This window comes from Sciurus vulgaris, assembly GCF_902686455.1.
Source record: "Sciurus vulgaris genome assembly, chromosome: 1".
NCBI classification, from domain to species: Eukaryota; Metazoa; Chordata; class Mammalia; order Rodentia; family Sciuridae; genus Sciurus; species Sciurus vulgaris.
Genome location: NC_136461.1, coordinates 209,003,680 through 209,028,376, shown reverse-complemented (window position 1 = coordinate 209,028,376; position 24,697 = coordinate 209,003,680). Strand labels below are relative to the sequence as shown.

Below are 24,697 nucleotides of genomic sequence, written 5' to 3'. Positions count from 1 at the left end.
GCTGTCCCTACTCCAGGAGTGGCAGCCTGTGCTATCCTCAGCGCTTCGGGCAAACGGTTCAGGTTGGTCGGTGCTGGGCCACCCGGGCAGCACCACTCCAAGGGACTGAGGCGGCTCTCAGAGCCCCACCACTCTAAGGAGATTACGGCCCGGGCCAGGGCCAGGCTCTTGCGCCAAGTGGCTGGCCTGAGGGGTGGGATACCGCCTGTGCCGCGCCCCTAGGTGCCCATGGCCCCCTCCCTTCTGCTCCCCACTCTCCACCTGATCTTTCCTCTCCCTGAAGCCACCAGTCTGCCTTCTCGGGCTGAATCCCCTTTTCCTCCCCGAGCCCCGGGTCCCTCAAACTCTGCCTGCCACTGCTGCGTGCGCTCTCCGGGGAGCAGAGCTAGAAGGACCCAAACAGCCACGTTTGTTCTCCCATCCCCCGCCAAAATCCGCTAGTGGCTCCGCCCCCCACCCCCACTCTGGCGGCACCCAGCCCTCAACCCTCCCCCACCCCTCCCTGGCGGCTCTGGTCGCCTCTCCTGGGCTCCCTCCCTGTGCGCCCTGCGCAGCGCTCGGTCTGCGGCGAGAGCTGCCACTCCGCCTCGCCAGCTGGCTGGGGACCAGGCGGGAGGTGGCGCGCCCTGGAGGCTGCAGGAGGGAGGGAGGGAGGCCCGGCCTCGGCGTAGCCTGGCCCCCGCCCCCGCCCCCCCGCGGCCCTCCCGCCGGAGCGGGGCTGTCAAGCGCAAACACACACGCGCACTCACAGACGAACACACACACTCCGCTCCCTCCGGCGCGCACGCACGCAGCGCCCCAGGCAGACCAGCGCGGCGGCAGCCTCTCCGGACGCCCAGACGCCGGAGGGCTCAGACCTCGGCGCGGCTGGTGCGTCCGCACCCGCCCGCGCCTCCATCCCGCAGTTCCTCCAGGCTCGCGGGATCCCTCCCGCCTCCGCCGCCGCTGCCGCCGCGCCCGCCGCCCCCGAAGAAGCTAACTGGCCGGCTGCCGCCGCGCAGTTCCTTGGCGGTCCCCGAGGTAGCTCCGCTGCGGACCCTGCCGTCCTGGGGCCGCGCCCCGCTCCTGCGTCTTGAAGGCTGAGCAGAGCAAACTTCGCAGATCGGCCAACGCGCGGCGGACACCCAGCCGTGTCCCCGCGCGCCCAGGTGGGCTCAGGGCGTTCGGACATTAGGGCATCGGGCTGCCTCACCCGTTGCACCTGCTCCATCCCTGCCCGCTAGCAGGGGACTCTAGAGACGCCACCACTTAGCAAACTTTTCCGCCCCCGGAAGGGGGTGAGAAAGGGGTAAAACGAGTAAGAGGTCCAGCCGGGCGCCCTCCCTGGGCGCCGCCGTCAAGCTGGACCCCACCGTCAAGCTGGATCCCGAGGAGCGTAGATCCCCCTCCCCCCGGCCACCCTCCACCCTGTCCCCGGCTCCTGCTCTTCCAGTGGGAGCTAGGGGCGGGGTGCGCAGGGCAACCCAGCCGGTGAGGATCGCCACTGGGCAACCGATCATGGCCCAGCGCAATGGGGCGGGTTGCTTTGGCCGGGCTTGGCGCAGGGTGTCGGGGTTCCAGGACGCCTGGCCCCGGCGCTCGAGCAGCCTCCTGTGCCTGCCCGCCTTCTCGGCTGAGCCCGGGCCCGCGGCACCCCTGGCCCGCCGTCCGCCTCGCGGTGGCGGCGGCCCCAGCGGAGGGGGCCCCCCACCGGCTGCCGGCCCCCCGCCTCCCGGCTGCTGCTGCTGCTGTTGCCACCGCTTACAACTTGGAGGTGGCAGCGGCGGTGGCGGAGGAGGCGGCGGCCGTGGGGCGCTGCAGTGGGACGCGCGCGGCTGCCAGCCTGCGGGACATGCCCCCCGCACCAGCGCCTTGCTGGCAGCCATGAAGAGACAGAACGTGCGGACTCTGTCCCTCATCGCCTGCACCTTTACTTACCTGCTGGTGGGCGCCGCCGTGTTCGACGCCCTCGAGTCCGACCACGAGATGCGCGAGGAGGAGAAACTCAAAGCCGAGGAGATCCGGATCAGGGGCAAGTACAACATCAGCAGCGAGGACTACCGGCAGCTGGAGCTGGTGATCCTGCAGTCGGAGCCGCACCGCGCCGGCGTGCAGTGGAAATTCGCCGGCTCTTTCTACTTTGCCATCACGGTCATCACCACCATAGGTAAGCGCTGGGTGCGCCTCAGCTGGGCGCCCCGCTCCCCGAGAGGAGTCCCGGGAAATCGCCGAAAGCACGGCTCAGGTCTGGGTGCGGGGCTTAGGGGGTACACGTAGCCTCCCTGGGGGCCTCCTGCAGCGCCCCCTGGTCTCTGGGGAGCCCGCTTCTCTCGTGCGCTTCTGCGCGCATTCCTCGGGGACCCCACCCGGTGCTCTCCACAGCGCCGATGTCTGGGCCAGGCGTGTGAGCCCAGAGAGAGTGTGCTGGAGCCCCGAAGGCGGAGGCGCCACTTTTTCGAAGAGTGGAGCGCTAAGAATAATCCCATTGCAGTCACCCACCCACCCACCGCCCAACGCGGGCTGTGCCGTGCGGGGTTCCAAGACTTACACTCACTACCTCTCGAGGAGTTGGGGAGGGCTGGCACTCTAAGTGCCCAGGAGGACTTAGGTAGCAGGAGACTGCTCCTGAGGGTGGGAGAAACTGACCCTGGCTAGCCTCTGGCCTCCCTTTTGCCTTCTCTGGGGCCAGATTTCAGCCCCCCCTCCAAGCCCCAACCTGACTTTCTTTGAGCTTGGAGTGCCTGGCCGGTGGGAGAAGAGTGCACTCCTGCACTTGGGGTGGGGATGGTGGCAGGTGAACTGCTCTTGGATGGAGCTGGATGGCTAGGACAGGACAGCACCTGTCCACCCCCTAGGTTGTGACTGACTATGGGTAAGGTGAGTCTGAATATTGCCCAGAAATGAGAACATTCAGCAGTGCCCCCTACCATGGTCCAGCAGGTGCCCTGGGAGTTGCCTGTACATCCCACTCCCGGGACACTTCCCAGCAGGCTGTCTGGTGGATCCCTAGGGTATCCCCCACTGACTGGGAGTTGGGAGACCTCCAGACATTCCACTTTGAGACCTGTGGGCATTTGAGCAGGCTGTGTGGCGTTTCTGTGGGTCACATGACATGCTGCTTCTCTAGGATTTTAGGTGTCCCTCCAGTCCTTTCTGCCCCTGTGCCCTGGGCTGAGGTCTCCTTCCTCCTGTCCTCTTTAGCCCCTGTGCCTTCTTCCCTCCCTGGACCTCCCCTCTAATTTTCTCTTGATATTTTCTTGGTCCGGAAAGCTCTACGTGCTGTGGGGGTGGGGAGGATTTCTCTGTACCATATGCAACAGGAAGCACCAACACAGGACGGCCTGTCTTTCCTTCTTGGTTGAAAAGACTTTTTAGAGTGTCATCTCGTTTTAAATGTTTAATTCATTGGTGCAGGTTTTAATGTTTGGAGAGGAAATCGCCCTTCTGTCGTCTACGTAATCAGCTTGGCCCCTGCTGGCCCCAAGCCCTCTGCCAGCACCCAAATGCTGAAAAGTCCTTCCCTCCCTGTGCTGTTTCTAGCACTGGGGAGGGCCAGATGGTCATCACCGTCATTTCTGTCTTTAAACCGAGGAGGTGGCTGGCAGATGTGCAAGTCATTGGTTCTGGGGACGGGGGCCTGTTTGCTGGCAAGCAGGACAGCAAGAAATATGCCTGTGGTGCTGGCCTTGCGGGGAGGAGGGAGCCCCTGGTTCCTGAAGGTCTTTTTGTGATCTAGACCCAGACAGGTGACATGGCTTGCATGCTGGCTCTCAGTGGTGAGCCCAGCACATAGAATGTTTGGCTGCCCCCAGGAGATGAGCAACAGCATCGAGGAAAGAGTTGGGGTTAAAAACAAGCCCAGAAAGCTTCTAATTTTCTTTAAAAATAAATTGTTGGGACTTGTGAAGTTCTTATCAAGGTGTGCTTTCCATTGTTGGTTTCCTTGGGCAGCTCTGGACATGTGCTTCTAATGGCGAACCTCTGAGGGGGGTCTGTCGGGCGCAGCGTTGTGGAGGCCGCATCGATCCAGGGATGGTGGGCTCACCCCAGTGCAGCCAGGGGCTCCTGAGGGGCAGACTGACCTTCTTGCTTCCTTCTTGGGTTTTCAGCTGATTGAAAAGCAGGGTTGGAACCCACACACACACGCACATGTACACGCACACACACATGCACACGCTTCTTCCCTTATGCACACACTCATTCATACGCTGTGTCACACCTGTGCTCTCACATACAGTCTCAGTTTCTCATGCACAATCACACACATGCACTCACACTTTCTCTTACACGCAGACATTTGTGCACTGTCTCATGCACACACACACTCATACTCTCACATTCTCTCACACGCGTGCCCTGACATAACTGCCTGTTAGTGGAAAGATACTGCATGTGGAGCCCTCAGACCTGGCTTGGAATCTGAATCTTGCTATACTCCTGGGACGTCATTTCCTGACTCCCAGCCTCAGTTTCCCCACCTGTCAAAGGGGCAGTGCACAGTGAGTGCTGGCAGGAGTCTCCGAGGGGCCTGTGGGATCCCACATGCGCAGTGCGGCACTGTCCATGTTCCTGGACAGTGGCTGACCCAGCCTCATGCTCTTTGGCCTAAGAAGTGTTTAGCAGAAGAGCTCACGTTTATAGAAAATAGAGCACCTTTCCAGTTAATTCTGTTTGTTTTCTTCCTCTTCTTTTTTTTAATATAAATGCAAATTAAGGTGCTCTTAGGCCTAGAACAAAAACCAGCCTCAAGCCCTGCCCTCCGAGGAGCTGTCTCCTGTTGGACAGTGATGTTAATGAGTCGGGTTGATCTTCATGGGCATCATTGTTTTCAATCGAACCTTGAGCGATTTTTCGAGTGTGCGTCAACTTTGCGTCCTGGTGCTGGGCGTCTTTAGTGAATGCATCTTCTCAGATGCAGTTATTAGCTCACTCTGTGAAGTGCATTTTAAAAACTATATAATTACCACTTTGAGTTCAATCTGTGGCCGCGCCTTGGTGAAAGGCTTTGGAGGGGAATTGCACTGAATCCCACCCCGGTCTCCAGGGAGCCCTGGGCACAGCAACCTGCCATTGTGATCACCAGGGGACAGCACCAGTCCAGCCAGCGGGGCAAAGGGCAGGAGCAGTCACATCACTTACCTGGTTCTGGTTTCCATGCCTCCTCGTTACTGTGTCTGTGCTGGTGCCACTTGTGGCTCCTCTGAAAGGCTTTTATTGTTTAGTTCAAAACTTGCGAAGCCTTAGACCTCTGCACGGAGACCTTGATCTCTACCTTGCCGGACCTGTCTGATTAGCAGGGCAGTTTGAGCGCCCCCTCCCAAGGCCTGGCGATGGCAGTGTGGGGCTCAGGAGAGCTGGGAGGGTCTGGGGGCGGGGTGCACACTTTAGCTGAATCTGCTCTGCATAGGCTGAGGTCTTGGTGCTTGTTAAGGGATTCTGGGTGCCATCTTGTCACTTTCTCACAATAGGCGTTTTAAGCCACAATTGCACCCCACATTTGGCCTCTCACATGATGTGACAGAGGTGGAATCGCCCTGACATTTCTTTCTTCAATCTGATATCTGGGATCTAGCTTGCTACCACCTTCAGGACCATTACAGAAGAAGAGATCCGATCTCATCTGCAGAGCCGTGGAGGACAATTTAAAAACTGGTCTGCCATGGCGGAGGGAGGGAGGGTGGGAGACATGGGGTTTTCCTTTGTGGCTACAGTTTGGAGGAGGGGCCTCTACTTCCTCTGGCTCTCTGTGTCCATCTTAAACCGGGAGGATCACCATGGGAATGGAGGCAACTGGCTCAGGACCAGGGTCCCATCCCATTGGGGCGCTCGGAGAAAGTGCAGGGTCTCTGCACCTGCTCCCAGAGGGTGCTTTTCTAGTCACAAGCGGAACGCACACAGACTTCCTGAAGTGGATGGCATCTCCCATTTTTGGGGGTGTAGTTTCTGAAACGTGGTTAACACTTGCCAAGTACCTGCCCTGCCTCACAAGTGCCACCAGCTTTGGAGGCTCTGGGCGACAGTCTAGATGACATGATAAGGCCTGGCCTTGACAGGCAAAGCTGGGAACCCAAATGTTTGCATGAAGTGTGGGGACAGCTAAGCCCAGGGACTGCCTTAACTTGTCCTGTGCCAGCAGGCTCTGTGGGCACACACAGCACACCCCTTGTGTGCCCTTTGAATCCTTGCAGATCCTCATCCTCCAGACGTGGCCCTGGCCTTTCCCACACCTGCTGAGCTTGTCCTTGCCCTCCTCCCCTCCCTCAATTCCAGCCTCTTGATCCCATTCATTCTCCTTTCTACCTGCCCCTGTAGGACCCAGCCTGGCACAGGGTGGGCAGCTCGTGAAGGACTGCAGGATGGAGCAGACCAACGGGTGGCACAGAGAGGGCACAGAGCAGCCTCACACTTACCACATCCCCAGGCTGGCAGGCACCTGCTTTAGCAAGGAGAACACTGAGGCGGATGAGGGTGGGCGGCTTGCGTCCCACCGTGCCATTAGTCTCTCCCTGCTGCAGACTCCACGTGGGGAGCTGTCTCAGGGCCTGGCTGGCCTGTGCAGCTTTCCACCCCTCCCGTCACCCCCCGGCTTAGGACACCTGCTCATCCAGCCCCCAGTGAAGGACCCGGACACCCAGTGCACCATGGGCAGGCCCAGGAGGAGTGGGGGTTCTGGGTTCACGTCCAGTATGGCGACTGCCGTGTAAAGAATGTGCGAGATGCCCGTGGCTAGTTCCTCTCTCCCCGACACTCCCTGGACCCAAACCTGGATCAGCCAGCTCCACAGAGGGCTGCTTGGCACCAGGCTCTTTGGGAAACAGCCTGTTGTCGATGACACGGAGAAGTCAGAGAGCGGGGCAGAGGTGGGTATCATAAAAGAGACATCAGTGCCTAGGCGTCTGGAGACACCCTGCCCGTGCTCTGAAGCAGAGACGAGACTTGGGCAAAGCCCAGAAGTCCCAGGCTCCCATGCCTTCCTCTGCTCTATCCCGCCACCCACCGACAGAAGACCAGTGAGGGCGGAGCAGGTGAGCCCCGCCTCGGTGGACACGCTGACTCCACGCACTCACTCGTGCAGCCCGGCCACGTGCTCACTCACTCCACGACCACATGCGAGGTCATTCCCCGTGGCCACTGTGTCAGTCAGTCCTCTTGGAGGCATTCATTGCCTCGCCTGACCTGGCCTCGCCCAGTGCTTGGCCCTGTGATTCACCCCCACCTGTTGTTGCATCGCTCAGTGCACCCCTGTGCCCGCCATTTTATCACTCAGTCCTCCTCAAACACGGCCATTCTCTCGCCCAGCCTTGCATCTTTCAGTCCTGCGAGCACCTGCCACTCATCCCCATGTGCTGACGGACGCCACTCCTTGCCCTTGTCATCCATTCACCACCTTACGTAGTATCTCTCACTCCTCATCTGACGCTGTGCCACACATTTCTACACAAACCTGCCATTAATCCACCCATCTGACGTTGACTCACTCCTGCCTCCGTTACCCTGTCACTCGCTGCCCTGCTGCTTCTTACACCGTTCATTCATCCACGGACATATCATTCATTCCACTAGACGTTGTATCACTCTGTCCTACATGCACCCCTCACTCATTTCCCATCCACCATTTTGCTGAGTCCTTCACATGCTTGGCATCTACTCCTTCTCAGCCATCGTGCCACTTAGTTCTTAACCCACCTGTCACTCGTTCTCCACCTGCCATTGTCTCATTTAGTCCTTCATGCACCTGTCTTTCATCCCTCTAGTGGCCACGATGTCACTGGGTCCTCCATGTGCCTGTCATTCACTCCCCACCTGCCTTGCCCTGCTTCTCCACGTTCCTGTCTTACATCTCATCACTCTTCCTCGGAGCCTGTCATTCATCCCATCTGACCTCATGGCACTCGGGTCTCTACACGCTTGTGGTTCGTTCCTCCACCCTCCGTTGTCTCACTCATTCCTCTGGCTACCTGTCATTCATCTCCCATCCTTCTGGTCTTCCTCACCCTTTTCTTTTTCTCTTTATCCCCATTGTTTCACTCAGTCCTCCCCAGGCCTGTCATTCATTCCTCCATCCACCACGGTGCTACTGGGTTCTTGGTACACCTGTCATTCATTCCTCAGCCTGCCACTGTGTCCCTCGGTTTTCCACAGCATGTCCTTCTTCCTCAATCACTTAGTTCTCTGCCTCCCTGTCATTTGTTCCTCTTGCACTGTATCATTTGGTCATCCACATGCCTGTCATTCTTTTCTCCCTTGGCTGTGGTATCACTCAATGCACCTGTCATTCATTCCCCCATCTGCCATTGTACCCCTGAGCTCTCTGGACCTGTCGTTCATGCCCCCATCCGCCATTTTGTTATGCAGTTCTCCAGTCACTCACAGCCCATTCCCCCACTGCCACTGCGCCCTTCCATCAGGACTCAACTGCCATCCTTTTATCCATTGCACAGGTGTCACTCAGTCTTCTGTGCAATGACTATCATTCTCCCACTAACCCTCGTGTCACACTGTGCTCCGTGCACCTGCCAGTCGTTCCCCTTCACGTTGCGTCACTTGGTCATCCCTGCACTGATCACTTGTTGCCCCTTTGCCGTTGGCTCCCGCAGTGCTCCACACACGTCACGCACCCCCCATTGCCATCACCCAGTTCCCGCGCAGTTCCCCTCGTGTCACTTGGCCCTCCACACACTTACCATTCATGCCCCATCTGCCGTTGTCTTTGTTCTCCATGCCCCTGTCTCTCACTCCCCTCTGCCATTGTGTCACTCAGTCCTCTAAACTGCCGTTCCTTCCCCCTTTGGCCTAGTGTCACTCCATCCTCGTGCACCCCACCCTTTCCCCTCTTGCTATGGCACCACCCACTTCTCAGGAACCGCCCATCCATTTCCCACCTCGCGTGGTCCTCCGTGTACTTCTCCTTCATTCTCCTTGGCCATTGCTTTACTGAGTCCTTGAACCTAGGGTTCATCCCCCCGTCTGCCATTGTACCCTCAGGCCTCCAAGCACCTGTTGTGTGTCCCTCCATTCCCCTTGTTGTGTCCTGGGCTCCATGCTCCTGCTGATGTGCCACTGGATCATTCGCGGCCAAGCATCCCTTCCCCCTCTGCCATCGAGGGGCCCGGTATGCTAGTCACCTGTCATCGGCACACACATCTGCAGTTCTGTTACCCAGGTCTCCATGCTCTCATCGTCCGTTCTCATCCACGGGTGTCACTCATCCTCCCAGCCACCAGGGGCGCTCTCGGCTCTCTGTGCACTACCTTTCATTCCCTTAGCCAGTGACTCATCGCCCCACTTGCCATCGCATCACTCAGTCCTCTATCCACCTGTCGTTCATTCCCAGCCCCCGTGTCACCTGGTTGTCCCAGCATCCGTCATGCATTCCTTCATTCCTCTGTACGCCTACTGTTCACACCCCTCCGCCCTCGCTTACCCCGTCTTCTGTGACCCGCCAGTCATTCTTCCATCTGCCACGGTATCGCAGAGGCCTCGTCCCGCACCTGCCACCCGTTTCCCCCCAGGCAGGGCATCACGGGTCCTCCACCACTCCCGTTCCTTCCTCCATCCACCGTTGTCGACTTAGCCCTGGGTCCCCTGCCCCTTTGCCCGCCTCCTCTGTGGCCTCACCCTTTGGTTATGGCTGGGGTGCTGTGCTGGCATGAGGCACAGTGGTGAGTGTGTGCGGGGTCCAGGTGGAGACAGCAGGTCTTGGTGCCTTGGTGGCCTTACCGTGCGAATCTTCAAATTGTTCAGTCCCTGACTGCTTCTTGTCAAATGGTCAGCCAAGTCCAGTCATTTTTGATCATTTAAAAATTTTTATTTCAGACTCTTACAAAAAGCATACATTTCACAAATGTGTTACTCAGTAAATCCTTATAAAATAGCCATGCCCATGTCACCAACTCAGAACCCCAAAGCGTCACCAGCACTGCAGAACCCCGCAGCTTTTTTTTTTTTTTTTTTTAATTTTCATCTTGATTTTTTATTAATTTTTGTGTTTGTTCTAATTAGTTATACAGGAAGCAGAATGCATTTTATGCATTTTGGTAAATCACACATAAATGGAATACAATTTCTCATTTTTCTGATTGTACATGTTGTAGGATCACATTGGTCATGCAGTAATATATGTACATGAGGTAATAATGTCTGTTTCACTCTACTGGCCTTCCTACCCCATACCCCTTTCCCTCCCTTCACTCCTCCCTAATATAAAGTACCTCTATTCTTCCTTATCTCCCCGCAGCTTCTTGAATGCCTCCCGTGTCTGGAGCTGGGGACCTCCCCCGGGGCCAGTGCGGAAGCTGCTGTGCGGGGCTCTGAGCTGCCACGCGGAAGGGGGCTGGGCCCTGTGGGGAGTCTCCTGGGGGTGTTGCCAGCCCCCTCCGGTCAGGGAGCCAGCAGAGACCACAGAGACACTAGAACAGGGTACAGGACCAGGAGAGCAGAGGGGTCTTGGCAGCTATTTGGCAGGTCTGCTCACGTGGCTCAGGCAGCCAGGATGGCAGGCTGTGTCCCAGGGCATTGTCCCCCGAGGCAGAGCGCAGCGGGCAGCTCCCTGTTTCCTGGCGGCCCTCCCACAGGACCAGGGAAACGCTGCGCGTGGAGATGGAACACCTGGCCTCAGCAATGGGGAATCAGAAGGCAAATGCCCAGGCTGGGCTGGGCTGGGCTGGGCTGGGCTGGCCAAGGAGGCCTCAAGTGTCGCTCAACAAAGGGCAGGGTCTTTTCCTCTCCGGCTGGGGAGTCCTCCTCCCTACCACCTCAGAGGAGGGGGATTTGGTGTGCCTTTCATCAGGGATTTGTCCTGAGGGTGTCTTTCTGCCTCTTCCTACTCTGGGGACCTCTGCCTGTAGAAAGTTCTCCTTTTTAAGCTGAGCACACCCACTGGTAGCCTGCAGCTCTCTAAAGGAAGCGTCGTGGCATTGACACCTGAGCACAAAACAGAATTAGGTGCTGTGGATGGAGAGAGGGAGGTGGATGGGAAATCGTGGTGTGGCGATCTGGGAAGCGTAGGACCGTCAGGGGGCAGGGCTCAGCTTGCCAGTCACTAGGCTCACGAGTCCCCCAGCTGAGGGTTGACTGACCTCAATCCACCATGCCCCTGCCTGGGGCCATGGGGTCAGCAAGGTCCTGAGTAATGGCAGACCTGGCCAGGAACGACTGCTGGAAGGTGGGGCTAGCCCACTGGAATGGACCTCCCTGGATGGGCCTCATCCTCTTCTGTCCTGGTAGGTACCTGGGGTGGGGCTGGGGCAATAGGGCCAAGGTGGGCTGGTGAGGGGTGGTGGGTGGGGACCCAGTGATGGTGTGGCCAGGTGGATGCTGGAGGTGCCTGGAGCGCAGGGGCAGGTCCCTCTTGCACCTTGGCCAACTGAGGGGAGCCTCGGCCTTCCATTGGCTGGGCAGGACATGGTGCCGCCTGCTTCACAGGCAGAGCCTCAGAGATTCCTGTGCCTGGCTTGTGAACTCACACAGAGGAGTAGGGTGGCAGGAAGGTCCCTGGATCCCACTGGCCCATGTGGGATTGCTCACATCGAGGCCATCTTGGGACCATCTCAGGCACTGAACCTCTGCTTCCTTGTGTGTGAAGTGGGGTCACCGAGCCCAGCAACCGCACTCTGTGAGGCTGGGGAAGTGAGAGGCCTCCTAGCCTCAGTCCAGTGTGGGGTGGCCTGAGGCCACTGAGGTTGAGAACTGCTCCTTGGAGAGGGACGAGCACCCTCCCTGAGAAGGGATGCCATCATGGCCCAGCGGTCTGCGGGGCTTGGAGGCTGCAGAGTCCAGCCAAGGAGGTAAATTTTTCCCAACTTGGTCTTTTGGGGAAACATGGCTTCCTGACCACCCCCCAGTCCACCCCCGTGGTGACCTTCACAGGCCCTTGGCTGCTGGCTCCCCCTGCTCTAGCCCCTCACGTGAACCCCCAGTGCAGTGCCGCCCTGGTCCTGGCCCCTGCCCTGCCTTCCTCTTTCCCAAGTCCTTTACCCCTTGGGGCACAGGACTGGTGTGTCTGCGCCCAGAGGGTAGCCTCTGTCTGCCTGCTAGACACCTTGGCCCCCGGGGTCACTGGCTCCCCGGCAGGTGCCCAGGACCCTTGCTGGGCTGGATGTGCCTTGGCTGCTGGTCCTGGGCTGCAGGCGGGTGCGGGATGAGGCTGCAGACTTTTTTTTTTTTTTTTTTTTAAATGAATTCTTAAAATTTCCTTTAATGTGAATTGTTTTCTTTTTTGTGCTGTGAATTCCATCAAATATACCCATTTAGGATTATTTTTACTGTCACTGATCACTTTTACGAGTATAGACAAATTCATGACATTATTTTAAATGTTCTGCAACTAATTAACTTAATTTTAAAGAGGTTGTCTGTGTTGTCAGTGTTCACATTTTAAGGAATATATAGCACAATTTATGAAACAAACTCCTGACCCAAAAGTCGTACTTTGAGCCCTCTTCCCACCTCACTGGTGTGTGGCCTCGGGCAAGCCCGTGTACCAGTACCGCAGGTCCATGTTCTTGAAGTGAAGACATTACAGTCTGCCCCACCTACATCACAGGAATCCCTTGCAGACTGCTTACATCAGTACACATAAAGCTCTTTTAACCACTATAAAGTACTATAAAGTGACAATTACTGATAAGTCAGTGAAGTCTGTCACCAAAATATTCATACCTATAATCAAAAACTTCTAAGTGAAACAGTTTAATATAAAGTGGTCAGCTAAACAAATGAAGATTATATTATACATACTGTGCTCCTAGCCTACTCTCTGGAGTCTAATCTTGGGAAAGAATTAATTCATTTTAGGAAGGAAAAAATCTGAATTAATATATTTGTTAGTGTTTACACAAATAAGATGCAACCACTAATTCGAAGATAGGTGGATTTTCCTCCAAGAAGAGTGTATTCTTTAATAGAACTGTATTTGAACAAGAGAGTGCATTCTTTAATATAACTGTATTTGAATAAGAATCCCATACAAATAGAATATATACCTTCAAGAAAGCAAGGAAAAATCATTTTTACATTACATTGAATATTCAGATGATTCAATCAAGTTACTCCTCCAACCGAATACTTACTTTTCGTATTTATCATAAACTCTGCAGTCAGTTCTGCCTCTGCCAACCTCGTGAAGTTTCGGCAGTTAGTGATGCGAAGCACCCCTGCCTGGTTCCAAAAAGAGGGTGAGATGCAGCCTTCGTTGAGGAGGAGCCCAAGTGATTGAATTTCAATGTTTCCACTAACCGTTCCAAAGCCCGAGCCTTGGTCGCTGATGTTTTGAGTATCTGCCAGTTCCGGCCCTTCAAGGCGGCTAACCCTAGCGGGCTTGCCCTCTCTGAGGGAGTCCAGGCCTGCTCACGTTGTGCTTGTTTGCAAACTCCACTGGAATGGCCTTCTCAGCTCTTCTTCCTCCCACATGGCAATGAGCTCTGATGTAGAAATGCAGATTTGGTCTTGGACACAACTGTCCGCTACACAGATGACCGCATCTGTGCTTGGACAATGACCTCTCCTGCATGGCCTGATGTTTGTCTGTCCTCCTAAATCCCAAATTTGGAATCTAAGGTCTTTGCATGTCACTGTCTCTAAATTAAAGCCAATGGTAGGAATAGTAGTAACGACTTCTCCAACCTGTAATCTGTACAGAATTGTGGTTTTTCCTGCACCGTCTGATCCCAAAGTTAAAATCCTCACTTCCCGGGTTCCAAAGAGACTGGAAAAAATACTCGAGGAAAAGCCACCCATGATGACCCGCCATCCGGCCCTCGCTGTCCTCCAGGCAGGCACCGAGGCGGCAGCGACTGCTCTTCCAGCCCCGCGCTGCCACCTCCGCTAGCTTCGCCCTCCGGCCACAGTGCCGGGCGGTCTCCAAGGCTGCAGACCTTCGGAGAGGAGCTGTTGCTTTTCATGAGAGGTGACAGGGCAGGGACCCGTCTTGCCGAGTGCAGAGTGTCTCACTCCCTAGGCTTAGAGCTGTGATCTCAGTCCCTCAGGTGACCACAGGTGCCAGGCCTGTGAGAGTCCGTCAGTCACCTGGGAGGAAGGGATGCCACCTGTGACGTGGCCTTTCGCTGTCATAGGCCCTGCCAGACCTGTGAAGCGCCCCCCATTCTGGAGTGGGGAGGCCTGGCCTGGGGCTGAGGGGCACACAGCCTGTGGTCAAAACATCAGCCATCTGCCCCGAGTCCTCGCCATTCCTCTGCACACCCCAGGACACGGGTGGTGTGGAGGTTCTGGCCTGGGCGCCTGGCCCCTGCAGCGTGTCCTGGCACAGTGTGCTCGAGGTGCCGCGGCTGTCCTTGGTCTGTTCCCTCTCTCTGGGTGGGTGATGAGGGGTGCCTGGAATGCGCTCATGGAGGCCACTTGAGGCTGTGACTGCGTCTGTTGTCTGAGGGTCCTGTTGGCTGGCACCTACGGAGGCCTCGGGGGCGTTTGTTGATTGACTGCACCATGGACGCTCAGGATCAGAGGGCCAGGAGCATACGTGCACGAGGCGCTCATGTTGTGAAGGTCCTCGTGGCCATGCAATCGAAGGCGTGGAGGGGGCACAAGCTGGGGTGGTCCTACCAGCTGAGGGCACCTGCTCAGGTGGGCGTGACCATCGGGTGTGTGAACCCGGGTGGGTGATGTTGAGGGGACCCTGGGAACAGACACTTGGTCTCCACACCTCAGGCAGAAGATTTGAGTGGCACTGTGCCGAGGGCCCGCCAGGCCCTGGAGCTCAGGCAGCGCCCTGCCCCAGCACACGTTCTGTCCGAGTTGCTGGGCAGTGACCGCTGCTGATGCAGGCCAGGGCCAGACTGTGGCTTCCTGTGGACTATTTGTCTGGGCCCTAGGAAAGGCCTGGCCAAGGAGGCTGCTGGGCCTTGGGTGTGCGCTCCTCCCAACTGGTGCTTCAGGTGAGGGCTCTCCCAGGGTGGACGCCATTTCCTGCAGATTAGGCTTCTTTGTCAGCACCCAAGTGCTGAAGAAACCTGGCAATGAGGGAAACGAGTCTGATGTCTGTTGGGGACAATGTTCAGGCCAGAGGGACCCAAACGCCAAAGAAGTGGAGGCCAGTATCAGTTACAAAATAGTTCTCCCACGCTGGAAAGGGGAGGGGGACGTGATGGCAGAGGATGTTCATGAAGTGGGGAGAGATCCCTGTACCTCACCTGTGGCCCTGTGGTCACGAACAGGAGCTCCTTTGGCCCAAAGTGTGTCCACTCTTGTGACCATTTCATCAGAAGGAAACATCCAGGTTGTGTTCAGCTGCTTGTAGCAGGGTAGCCACGTAACAGTGACCTGAGGGAACAGCAGTTTTCTTTCTAGTGTGGAGGCCTGAGGCAGGTAGATGGGCAGCTCTTCCAGGCCTTCAGAATCTTGGCTTCTTCTCTTAGCCAGTTAGCTAGGCTCTTGTCCTCAGACTGGTGCCTCATGGTCCCAAAATGGCTGCTACCGATCACCTGCAGCATCCTTTCTCTCAGGAAGGAGGACAACCTGAGTCACAGATATATGTCAGCTGAGTTTCCTTCTTTCCAAATCTCTTTCCCAGATAACCCACCTGGTGGATTCTGCTCATATCTCAATAGCCTGGGCCATGCTGCAAGGGGGGCTGGGAAATGAGATGTACAACTTTTCCAAGCAACCTGGGGCGTTCTGCTGAGGAGGGTGGAGCACGTGGGGGGGTCCCCACGGCATCTCCGCCGTGTGCAAAGCACTTCAGGGCCTCTTTTCTACTCAAGTTCATATCAAACATTACCTCATATTTCCAAGCCTTTAGGGAGATTGATTTTTATGACTTCAAAGCCACTGAATGAATGTACTGTCATCTATTTATAGCGATTTAGTGCTTTTCTTCCGTCCTTTGCTAATTATAGGCAGTGCTTCTTTGAGCATCTTGGTGTGAGTCTAGATTCTGCTGGGCCCTACCTCTCAGGGCTTCCTGCAGGTGGTGGGGTTTCCAGATCAGAGGGCTCCAGTGCTGAGTCGTGTTTTTGTGCTGTGCCTGTGGGTGATGGCACCAGTGTGGTGTGGGGCTTCTGGCTTCTCTGAGGCTTCAGCAGCCTGGCAGCTTTGGGGATGTTTGAAAGTTCAGTGTCTTCTTAGCAATCTCTGGCCTTTGAGTGGCAGCTGGGCCTGAGCCACGCGGGGTTGTGAATCCTTGCTCACTCAGCCTGGCGAGCCCAAGGGGTCTGTGGATGCAGCCGTAGACTCCTGAGCCCGCGACCTCCGGGACCCCGTGGAGCTGGGACGGGGCAGGGGAGCGGGTGGACCTCAGTCCAGTCGTGGGACCAGCAGTGTTTGCCAACTGACTGTGGTCCTGGAGGACTGTTCTAGAAGCGGCCTTGGTGGCAGGAGCGCTGTGCACCATGGTTGGTCATGGCGGGGTGGGCGGGTCGGGCAGCAATGGCGTGACAGTTGACACTTGTCTGGGCCAGTGGAAGAGAGGACTTCAGAGGCAGGGAGCTCTCGTATTGCATTCCAGGACTGAGGTGGGCAGTGCTGGCCCATGGCAGGGTCTTCTGTCCTCTCTGTCACACCCACAGCCTGGCCAACATTCCAGACACTCAGCTGCCAGGGACCGTGGTCCTGGCTACAGGGAGAGCTCAGTGGTTATCACCTGGTACTTAGGAGGACTGACAGGTCATTAGCCCTGCTCTCTCAGGGGGTAACATCACTGCTGAATCCCCAGGGGTGGGCAGCTTGTGACCTCACTAAATTAGAGGGAAAGGCAGATGTGGCATTGGCTTTACAACAGGGGGCAAAAGGGCTCTCATTGGTTTGTGCTGGCCCTGCTGGTGAGGGATCTCCAGAGTAAACGTAGCCTCTTATTTTCTAGCTTGAGAGAGCTGCTGTTCATGGCATGTCTATGGTCTCTAGGGGTCTTTCATTTTTTTTTAATTTCTAAATCATCTTTTTTTAAAACAATATTTGTTATACATTACAGTAGAATGCACTTTGACACATCATATATAATGGAGTATAATTTCTCATTCCTCTGGTTATGCATGATGCAGAACCCCACTGGTCATATAGTTATATATGTACATGGGATAACAATGTCTGATTCACTCTATATCCTTCCTATCCCCATGTCCCCACCCCTCTCTCACTCCCCTCTACCTAATCTGAAATAACTCTATTCTTCCCTGGCCCCCTCCCCAACATCATGAATTAACATCTACATATCAGAGAAAACATTCGACTTTTGTTTCTTTGGAATTGGCTTATTTCACTTAGTATTATTCTCCAGATCCATCCATTTACCAGCAAATGCCATTATTTCATTCTTCTTTGAGGCTGAGTAGTATTCCATTCCTTTCCCTAACACCATATATTTTATTCCATTCCATTCCCTAACACCACATTTAAAAAAAAATCCATTCATCTGTTGAAGGGCACCTAGGATGGTTTCATAGTGTAGCTATTTTGAATTGAGCTGCTATAAAACATTGATGTGGCTGCATCACTGTCGTATGCTGATTTTAAGTCCTTTGGGTATAAACTGAGAAGTGGGATAGCTGGGTCAAATGGTGGTTCCATTCCAAGTTTTTTGAGGAATCTCCATATTGTTTTCCACAGTGGTTGCACCAATTTGCAGTCCCACCAGCAATGTATGAGTGTGCCTTTCCCCCACATCCTCGCCAACATTTTATTGCTGTTTGTATTCTTGATAATTGCCATTCTGATTGGAGTGAGATGAAATCTTAGTTTTGATTTGCATTTCTCTGATTGCTAAAGATGTTGAACATTTTTTTTTCTTATATTTGTTGATCGATTGTATTTCTTCTTCTGTGAAGTGTCTGTCCAGTTCCTTTGCCCATTTATTGACTGGGTTATTTGTTTTTTTGGTGTTAAGGTTTTTGAGTTCTTTATATATCCTAGAGATTAATGCTCTGAGGTGTGTGAGGTAAAGACTTTCTCCCATTCTGTAGGCTCTCTCTTCACATAATTGTTTCCATTGCTGAGAAGCAGCTTTTTAGTTTGAATTCATTCCATTTATTGATTCTTTGTTTTATTTCTTATGCTTTGGGAGTCTCCTTGAGGAAGTCAGATTCAAAATTGACATGGTGAAGATTTGGGCCTACTTTTTCTTCTATGAGGTGCAAGGTCTCTGGTCTAGTGCTTAAGTCTTTGATTCACTCTGTGTTGACTTTTGTGCAAGGTGAAAGATCAGGGTTTAATTTCATTTCATTCCATGTGGATTTCCAATTTTCCTGGCACTACTTATTGAATAGGCTATCTTTTCTCCAGTGAATGTTTTTGGCACCTGTGTCTAGTAAGAGATACTTGTATTTATGTAGGTTTGTCTCTGTGGCTTCTATTTTGACCATTGGCCTATGGTCTCTAGGTTTTTATGGATAGTATCGGAATTAATTTCATCCTCAACTCTAAAAAATAAATATTTTTATGTATCACCATTTTATAGATGAGCACAACCTTCCATGTGGAAGGTTGGAGAGATTAAGAAGCTTGTCCCAGGTCATACAGTTAACACGTAGCAGAGAGGACTCGTATCCAGGGAGCCTGATTTTGATCTGGCTTGTAATTCTTTTGTTATATACTGCTTCTCCTGAATTCTGTTATCTGTTAGCTAGGAATGCATAACAAATCACCCAGAGAGTTTTAAAACAAGAGGCTAAGTTTTTGGTGTGGTTGTTTTATGATGACTGTGAGGAATAAATGAGTTCTTGACTTTAAGGGATACTGAAGCATTTGTAGATGTAGTGTCTGAAATTTGCTTTAAAATAATCTGAATTTCAAGGAAAGTGAGCAACATCTTAGGTGAAACAAGTCTGACCTTGAGTTGTTAATTGCCAAAGATAGATTGTTCCTATCTGGGGGTTAATTATACTTTTTTCCACTATGTACTTATTTGAAAATTTGCATAAACACTTAGGACAAGTCAAGTAAGGTGCAGAGCAGGAGTGGGAGCGTCTTGTCCGGGCCTGTCCCCTCAGCCCTCCTTCAGGAGGTGAGAGCCACAGCAGGTTGCTGTGCAGAAGAGGACAAAACACTTGGTTTTCTCACAGGCTCTAGCCTGCACACGTGTTTCCTTGGTTCTTACAGCTTGAAAACATGTAAAATTAGTTGCTAACATTTAATGATCTTTTAAAAGAAAGATATATAATGGGGTTGGGGGTGTGGGGAGTGAAAGAAGAATGGGGGAACTTTAGATTATGTAGAAGGAAATGAGAGGGAGGGGGTATGAAAGATGGTGGAATGAGACGGACATCACTACCCTGTGTACGTGTATGATTACATGAATGGTGTGAATCTACATCGTGCACAACCATAGAAACGAAATGATGTTCCCCATTTGTGTCCAATGAATCAAAATGCAGTCTGTACAAATAAAATAATTAAAAAAAGAAATAAGAACTTACTTCAATAAATGATGCTAATAAATGAAAAAAAAAAGAACCAATTTTTGGTTTTATTATAATGTTATTATCTTGTTTTTTGTTTTTATATTTATAAATTCTTTTTTCTTTTTTTTTTTTTTGGGGTGCTGGGGATCGAACCCAGGGCCTTATGCTTACAAGGCAAGCACTCTACCGACTGAGCTATCTCCCCAGCCCCAATTTATAAATTCTTGTTTTACATGCTTTACCTTTTCTTTTCAAAATATATGTACTAAAGGCTATATGTTTTCCTCTGTGTGCCACTTTGGCTATGTCCTACAGGTCTCTCATTTGTATTTTTTTTTTTTTTGTAAATAATTTTCAAATATATTTTTCTTTAAGAGTTATTTGAAGTGCATATGTTTTAAAATCTCTCTCTCACACACACATACATTAGCGTAGTAATTAGAAGTGTAAGCATTGGAGCCAGACATTAAGTCTGTTGGAAAAATTAGGCTAATTATTGCATCTCAATTTTAAACAATTAACAGGTATTGGGTGTTCATCATCTGTAGGCACATTTCAAAAGCATAATTTCAAATTTTATTGCATTTTTTTCTTTGTAACCAAATTATTACATTTTGTAGAGTCCCATGGCTATTCGAAAATAATATTTATCTTTTTGTTGTGAGTAAAGTTCTACACAAATTACTAAATCAAACTTGTTTATGTTATTCAAATCCTTTCCAAGTTGAAAACTAATATTTACTTGTTTAATCACCCTGCACACATGTTGGGTTTAGCACACATAGTATCTTAAATCAATTTGCATGCCTTAAATGGAGTAGGTACTCTGTCCTGCTCACTACAAATCCCAGAATCATGACACTAGGTCACTTCACTCTTCTACTTCAGCTACCTGGCTGCAGTTATTTCACCTTGTGTTCCTTGCTTTATAATCTGATCATTATTATTATTTAAGCCTACTTGATTTCTGCAGGAGACCTGTTGGTGTGTCTTTCTGTGCTTTGCTAGTGTGGTTTATCGGTTTCCCCTTATATTTCTGGCAATTTTAGCTTTATGTATTTTGAAGCTATGTGATTAGGTGCATGAAGGTTCATGTTTATTATTTTTTCTTGGTGGAGATAAGCTTGCCTCTATAAAACAGCTTCTTTAATATGATTTGTGCTTTTTGTCATGGGGTTTTCTTTTCTTCCCTAGTATTATTGCTGTGATAATTTTATTTTATTAGCATCTGTTATATAAATGTTCCTGTTTTCAGCTTATTTTTGTATTTTTTTTTTCTTCTAGGAAGATTTTTACATGGTTTTTAACAAAAGGCACAAATATAGGTGTAAAGCCATTCTGAAATTCGGGAGTAATTCATGAATACGAACCTTTTTGGTGACCATGATGGAGGTTCAGATTTTCTTGGAGCTTCCTAGGAGGAGGAACAAAGGGAAACCAGTGCTACCGCTGCTGTTATCAGTAGTGCTGGTGTTTATCACATTTCTGTTCCAGGTAGGAGGAAGGAGTGGGAAAAGGTCAGAAAGATATGCCAGCAGAGATTATCCTTCTGACAAACTTTCCTGGAAGCACTACAGCACCTACCTCATGGCCAAGGGTGAGTCATGAGGCTGTACTTAGAGCAGCCACTGGAAGATGACTAGGAGATGGGGATGGCGTGTTCCTGTCTGCTCTCTGCCTAGCAACTTAGGGCAGATGGAGTCCAGACTCCTGTGAGAGAGGACCTCCTGTTGGTCTAGTCAGTGGCCCTGTGCACTCTGTTTCTGCTCCTTCCATGATGGGGACAGCCCTCTGGTCCCTCGACCATGATTGGCTATCAGCCCTGGGCACATCAGCCTTCCTTGTCTGGCCTTCCGTCTCCCCACATGTGAAATGAGCCACAGATAAGGTCAACTATGCAGTCCTGTGGCTGGCACTGGGACCCCAGACCTGCTTCTGAAGACAGAGGCCACCAGCTGATTTGACATCTCAGGATATTCCAAGGGTCCTCTGCAAAATCATGAGTGGAAGGGTGGTGCTGGAGTGGGGCCTGCTGCTGGAGGGGAGGGGCGGCAGGAAGGAGACTGGTGGCACCCTTTCTGGCTGCTTCCCTGGCTTCTGGTGCCTTCTCTCTACTTGTCCTGCTAGCAGGATGTGGTTGGCATCCTTGGAAGCATCTCATCCTGGGCCAGCCCTCTCCCTCATGGCAGGTGCTAAGTGCCACTTTTACCCCATTCTTTCCTGTCCTATCAGGTGGGAGTTGCCATTTGAAGGCCACCCTGGATGTATTCCTCCACCCCACAGCCCCAAGAGTCCCTGCCATTGGAAATGCCCCCCTTTTTTTCTTCCCCCCAGTTTTTGTTTTCTGGCCATCTAGATCCTCTCTGGACATATGTGAGAGCCTTCATTAATTTTTGGCTTCCTCTGGGGTGATCTGAACATCTGCTGTTCTTAGGGGGCTGGTAGGGCCACCAGGATCATACAATGCTGCACTAAGACAGTGTTGCCCCCTGATCTTCTCCCAGTTGCATTTCCAAGGTGGCTTCAGGTTGAACTGATGTGCATCAAGCTGGCCACCTGCTATCAGAGCAGATCAGGTCACTTCCCTCTCAGAAGATGATGGCTCCCCATGGCCTATGTGTGCATGCATTGCTTACCATGGCCCTTGAGGTCCAATGTCTTTATGTGCCACTCGGTCCCTTGCTTCATGTCATTGCTGTCCCATACAGACCAAGTCACAAGATGGGGCAGGCATCCCTAACCAGCAGAGATCCCTCCTTTGTGCACCCTTGTCTGGGTGTTAGGTGCCTCTCCTGTGTCTCCTCACTGCCCCAGGGCTCCACAAGTTCAGCACCTGTCATCCTGTGTCACTTTTCCCAAGCTGGTCTTTGCCCCTGCCCCCAGAACCCCTGGGCAGGGACCATCTACTTCACTTCATGATGGCTGATACGTCCACCCACCAGTGTCTGGCACCAAGCAGGCCCTTGGAGAATGTTTGTTGAATGAACATAGGCATGCAAATGGGACAGCTTTCACGAGAGCTATATTTAACTGTTCTAGAATATTCTCTAGGTCTTTCAGAAAAGCAAATCTTGAAAAACAGCAGCCCACGAATCTGAATAGCAGGTGTTTGCAAGAAGTGGTGGGTGGTCTAGTTGGAAGGCTGCCCTGCTTTATGGGGCTGGGGCTCTCCCTGCACCCCAGCCTCCCTGCACCCCAGCCTCCCTGCTCAGCCCAGGGCCCTGCCAACACGACTCTTTTCCCTCCAAATTCCAGGGTACCTGGGGGCCCAGCCCAGTTCCCATGGTACTAATGGAGCTTCCAGGAAGGCGAACCATGTGGGAGGGAAGGGAGCCCTTCTTTCCCACGTGGGGCTGGGCCACATTCCCAGCGGCTCCTGTTCCTGGGCTCTGGGCGTGGCTCTGTGGTCACCCGCATGAGCTGCCAGTTAGCTCGATGGCAGTGTCCCTGCACTTACCTCTTCTCCTGAGTGGGGCAAATCTGGAGGGCCTGGGCATCTGCTATGGGTAGCCTGGTGCCCACGCCGCCGTGTAGGAGGGACCCTCTGCAGCATTCCAGGGAGGCTGGCCCCAGCCTCCGTGATTCTTGTTCCTGGAGCAAAGGGAGCCACTGAGCACCTCTGCGTGGGGCAAGCTTCCTAAAGCAGTGCCCCAGCCCTGGGGGCACTTGGATGTCTAGAGGGTTAAGTTTAAACTTCTGAGACGTGTGGGCCCCTCAGACAGCTCCACCCGCCTCTCCCAGCAGTGCTTCCACATGTGGCATGGGTGGAATATTGTCCGCTCCCCAGAGATGGGATGAGACTCAGTGAGATGGCAAGGGTGAAGCACTTGGCCGGCACCTGGCATGTGACGAGCGGGCAGTGGGTGCTGTCAATCACTCTCACGATTGCTGGCCTGTTCGTTCTGTGCTGCACACTGGGCTGGGTGCTGTGGTTCAGAGGCAAATAAAAGACGTGAAGGCCACGTGCGTGCTGAGAGACGGATGTTGAACTAGGAAGGCTACGGAAGTACTTGTGGTGGGAGGAGGGACTGAGGGCGGGCCAGCCTGAGGCTGCGGAGAGTACCGGGTCAGACGGTGGAACGGGAAAGCAGTGGCTGGGAGTTTGGATTTTGCCCTGTAGACCTCAGAGTTGGAGGGAGTGTCCTAGCTTTGGAATTAGGGATTTAGGCCAACTGCCTTCCAATCCTGGCTTGAGCATTTACAGCGGGTGGCTCCTGCCTGCTTTTGCCCTGGTTTCCTCGCTGTGAAGTGCAGATGGCAAGAGGACCAGCCTCAGAGAGCTGGGTGGCACGGGATGGAGAATCCAGGAGAGGGGCTGGCACAGTGCTCCCCTGACCTCCCCGAAGTCAGAATGACAGCTGTCACATAGCGCAAGGTGCACCGAGTCCCCAGGCTGCAGGGACAGTGGGCTGTGGGGCCTGGTGGAAGGCTGGTAGGGCAGGCTGCCTCTGGCTCCAGGTGAGTGCAGGTGGAAGTTTCCTGGGGCCCCAGGTGGCTGTGGGAAAGGAGCGTTGGATCTGAGGGACTGGCATCCTAGAAGGCCAGCCAGCACCCTCCCCTGGTCCCCTCTCTGGGGAGAGACCCTGACTTCTGCCCTGCTCCAGTCCCAGGACTGCCCCCTAGCCCCGTGACTGCTTTAGTGGGGTACGGGACCCTCTGGGCCCAGGAGCTGCCACCCACAGGCCAGGACAGTAGCTCTGGCTTTGGTTTCTGTGGACAGTGCACTGGGAGATGGGTTGGGCCAAGGTCCCCTGCCCCTCTGCACCCCGAGGCTGCAGTGCTGGCCCTTTAGCCTGCTGTGCCCCTGCCTCTGCTGCCCACGGCTGAGCCTGAAGCCTGTACTTGGCTGCTCTCAGCAGAGGCCTTGCCAACCGGAAGGGAGGCTGCCAGTTCCTCCTGGCCTTGGGCGTCACTCCTGAGTCCCTGTGGGTGTGGGGTGGGACCAGGTGGTGCAGAGGAAGAGACCAGCAGGGGTGGGCGCCATGGGCCCTGGGAAGGCCCAGAGCCTGGCACACGGCAGGTGCTCAGCTCACGGGGGCTCCCCCCCCGCCACTCCCTGAACCAGCGGCTGTGTCTTCATGCCAGGCGCCTGAGGACAGCCCAGCTGTGGATGCAGAGGCTCGGGGGGAGAAGCTGCAACCCTCGGACTCTCATGGGTCCTAGCCTGGTCACAATGACAAAGAACCACAGACCAGGTGGTTATAAATAGCAGAAGTTGGTTTCTCACAGTTCTGGAGGTTGGAGGGTCAAGGTCAGGGTGGCAGCCTGGCTGGGTGCTGGTGGGGCCTCTTCTGAGGTGCGGCATCCCTGCGTGGTGGAGGAGAGTTTCCTTCTCATAAGGCCACCGATCCCATCATGGGGCCCCGACCTCC

At 53.5% G+C, this 24,697-nt stretch overlaps 1 protein-coding gene and 1 pseudogene across 4 annotated transcripts in view; one reads left to right on the top strand and one right to left on the bottom strand.

Annotated features, from left to right (window-relative positions):
- Positions 1-752: 752 nt before the first annotated feature.
- Positions 753-24,697, top strand: part of KCNK9 (potassium two pore domain channel subfamily K member 9) — a 47,644-nt gene continuing 23,699 nt past the window's right edge. For all 3 annotated transcript variants that reach the window (XM_079139246.1, XM_079139247.1, XM_079139245.1), the window contains exon 1: positions 753-2,146. In XM_079139246.1, the coding sequence (XP_078995372.1) occupies positions 1,498-2,146 (649 nt within the window). In that variant the 5' untranslated portion in view covers positions 753-1,497. The remainder of the gene's footprint in view (positions 2,147-24,697) is intronic.
- On the bottom strand, positions 10,193-13,716 carry LOC306654497 (ADP-ribosylation factor-like protein 1; annotated as a pseudogene). The gene is made up of 2 exons: positions 13,216-13,716; positions 10,193-10,388 (listed from the first exon to the last, which is right to left on the bottom strand). The product of its transcript is annotated as an ADP-ribosylation factor-like protein 1 (transcript).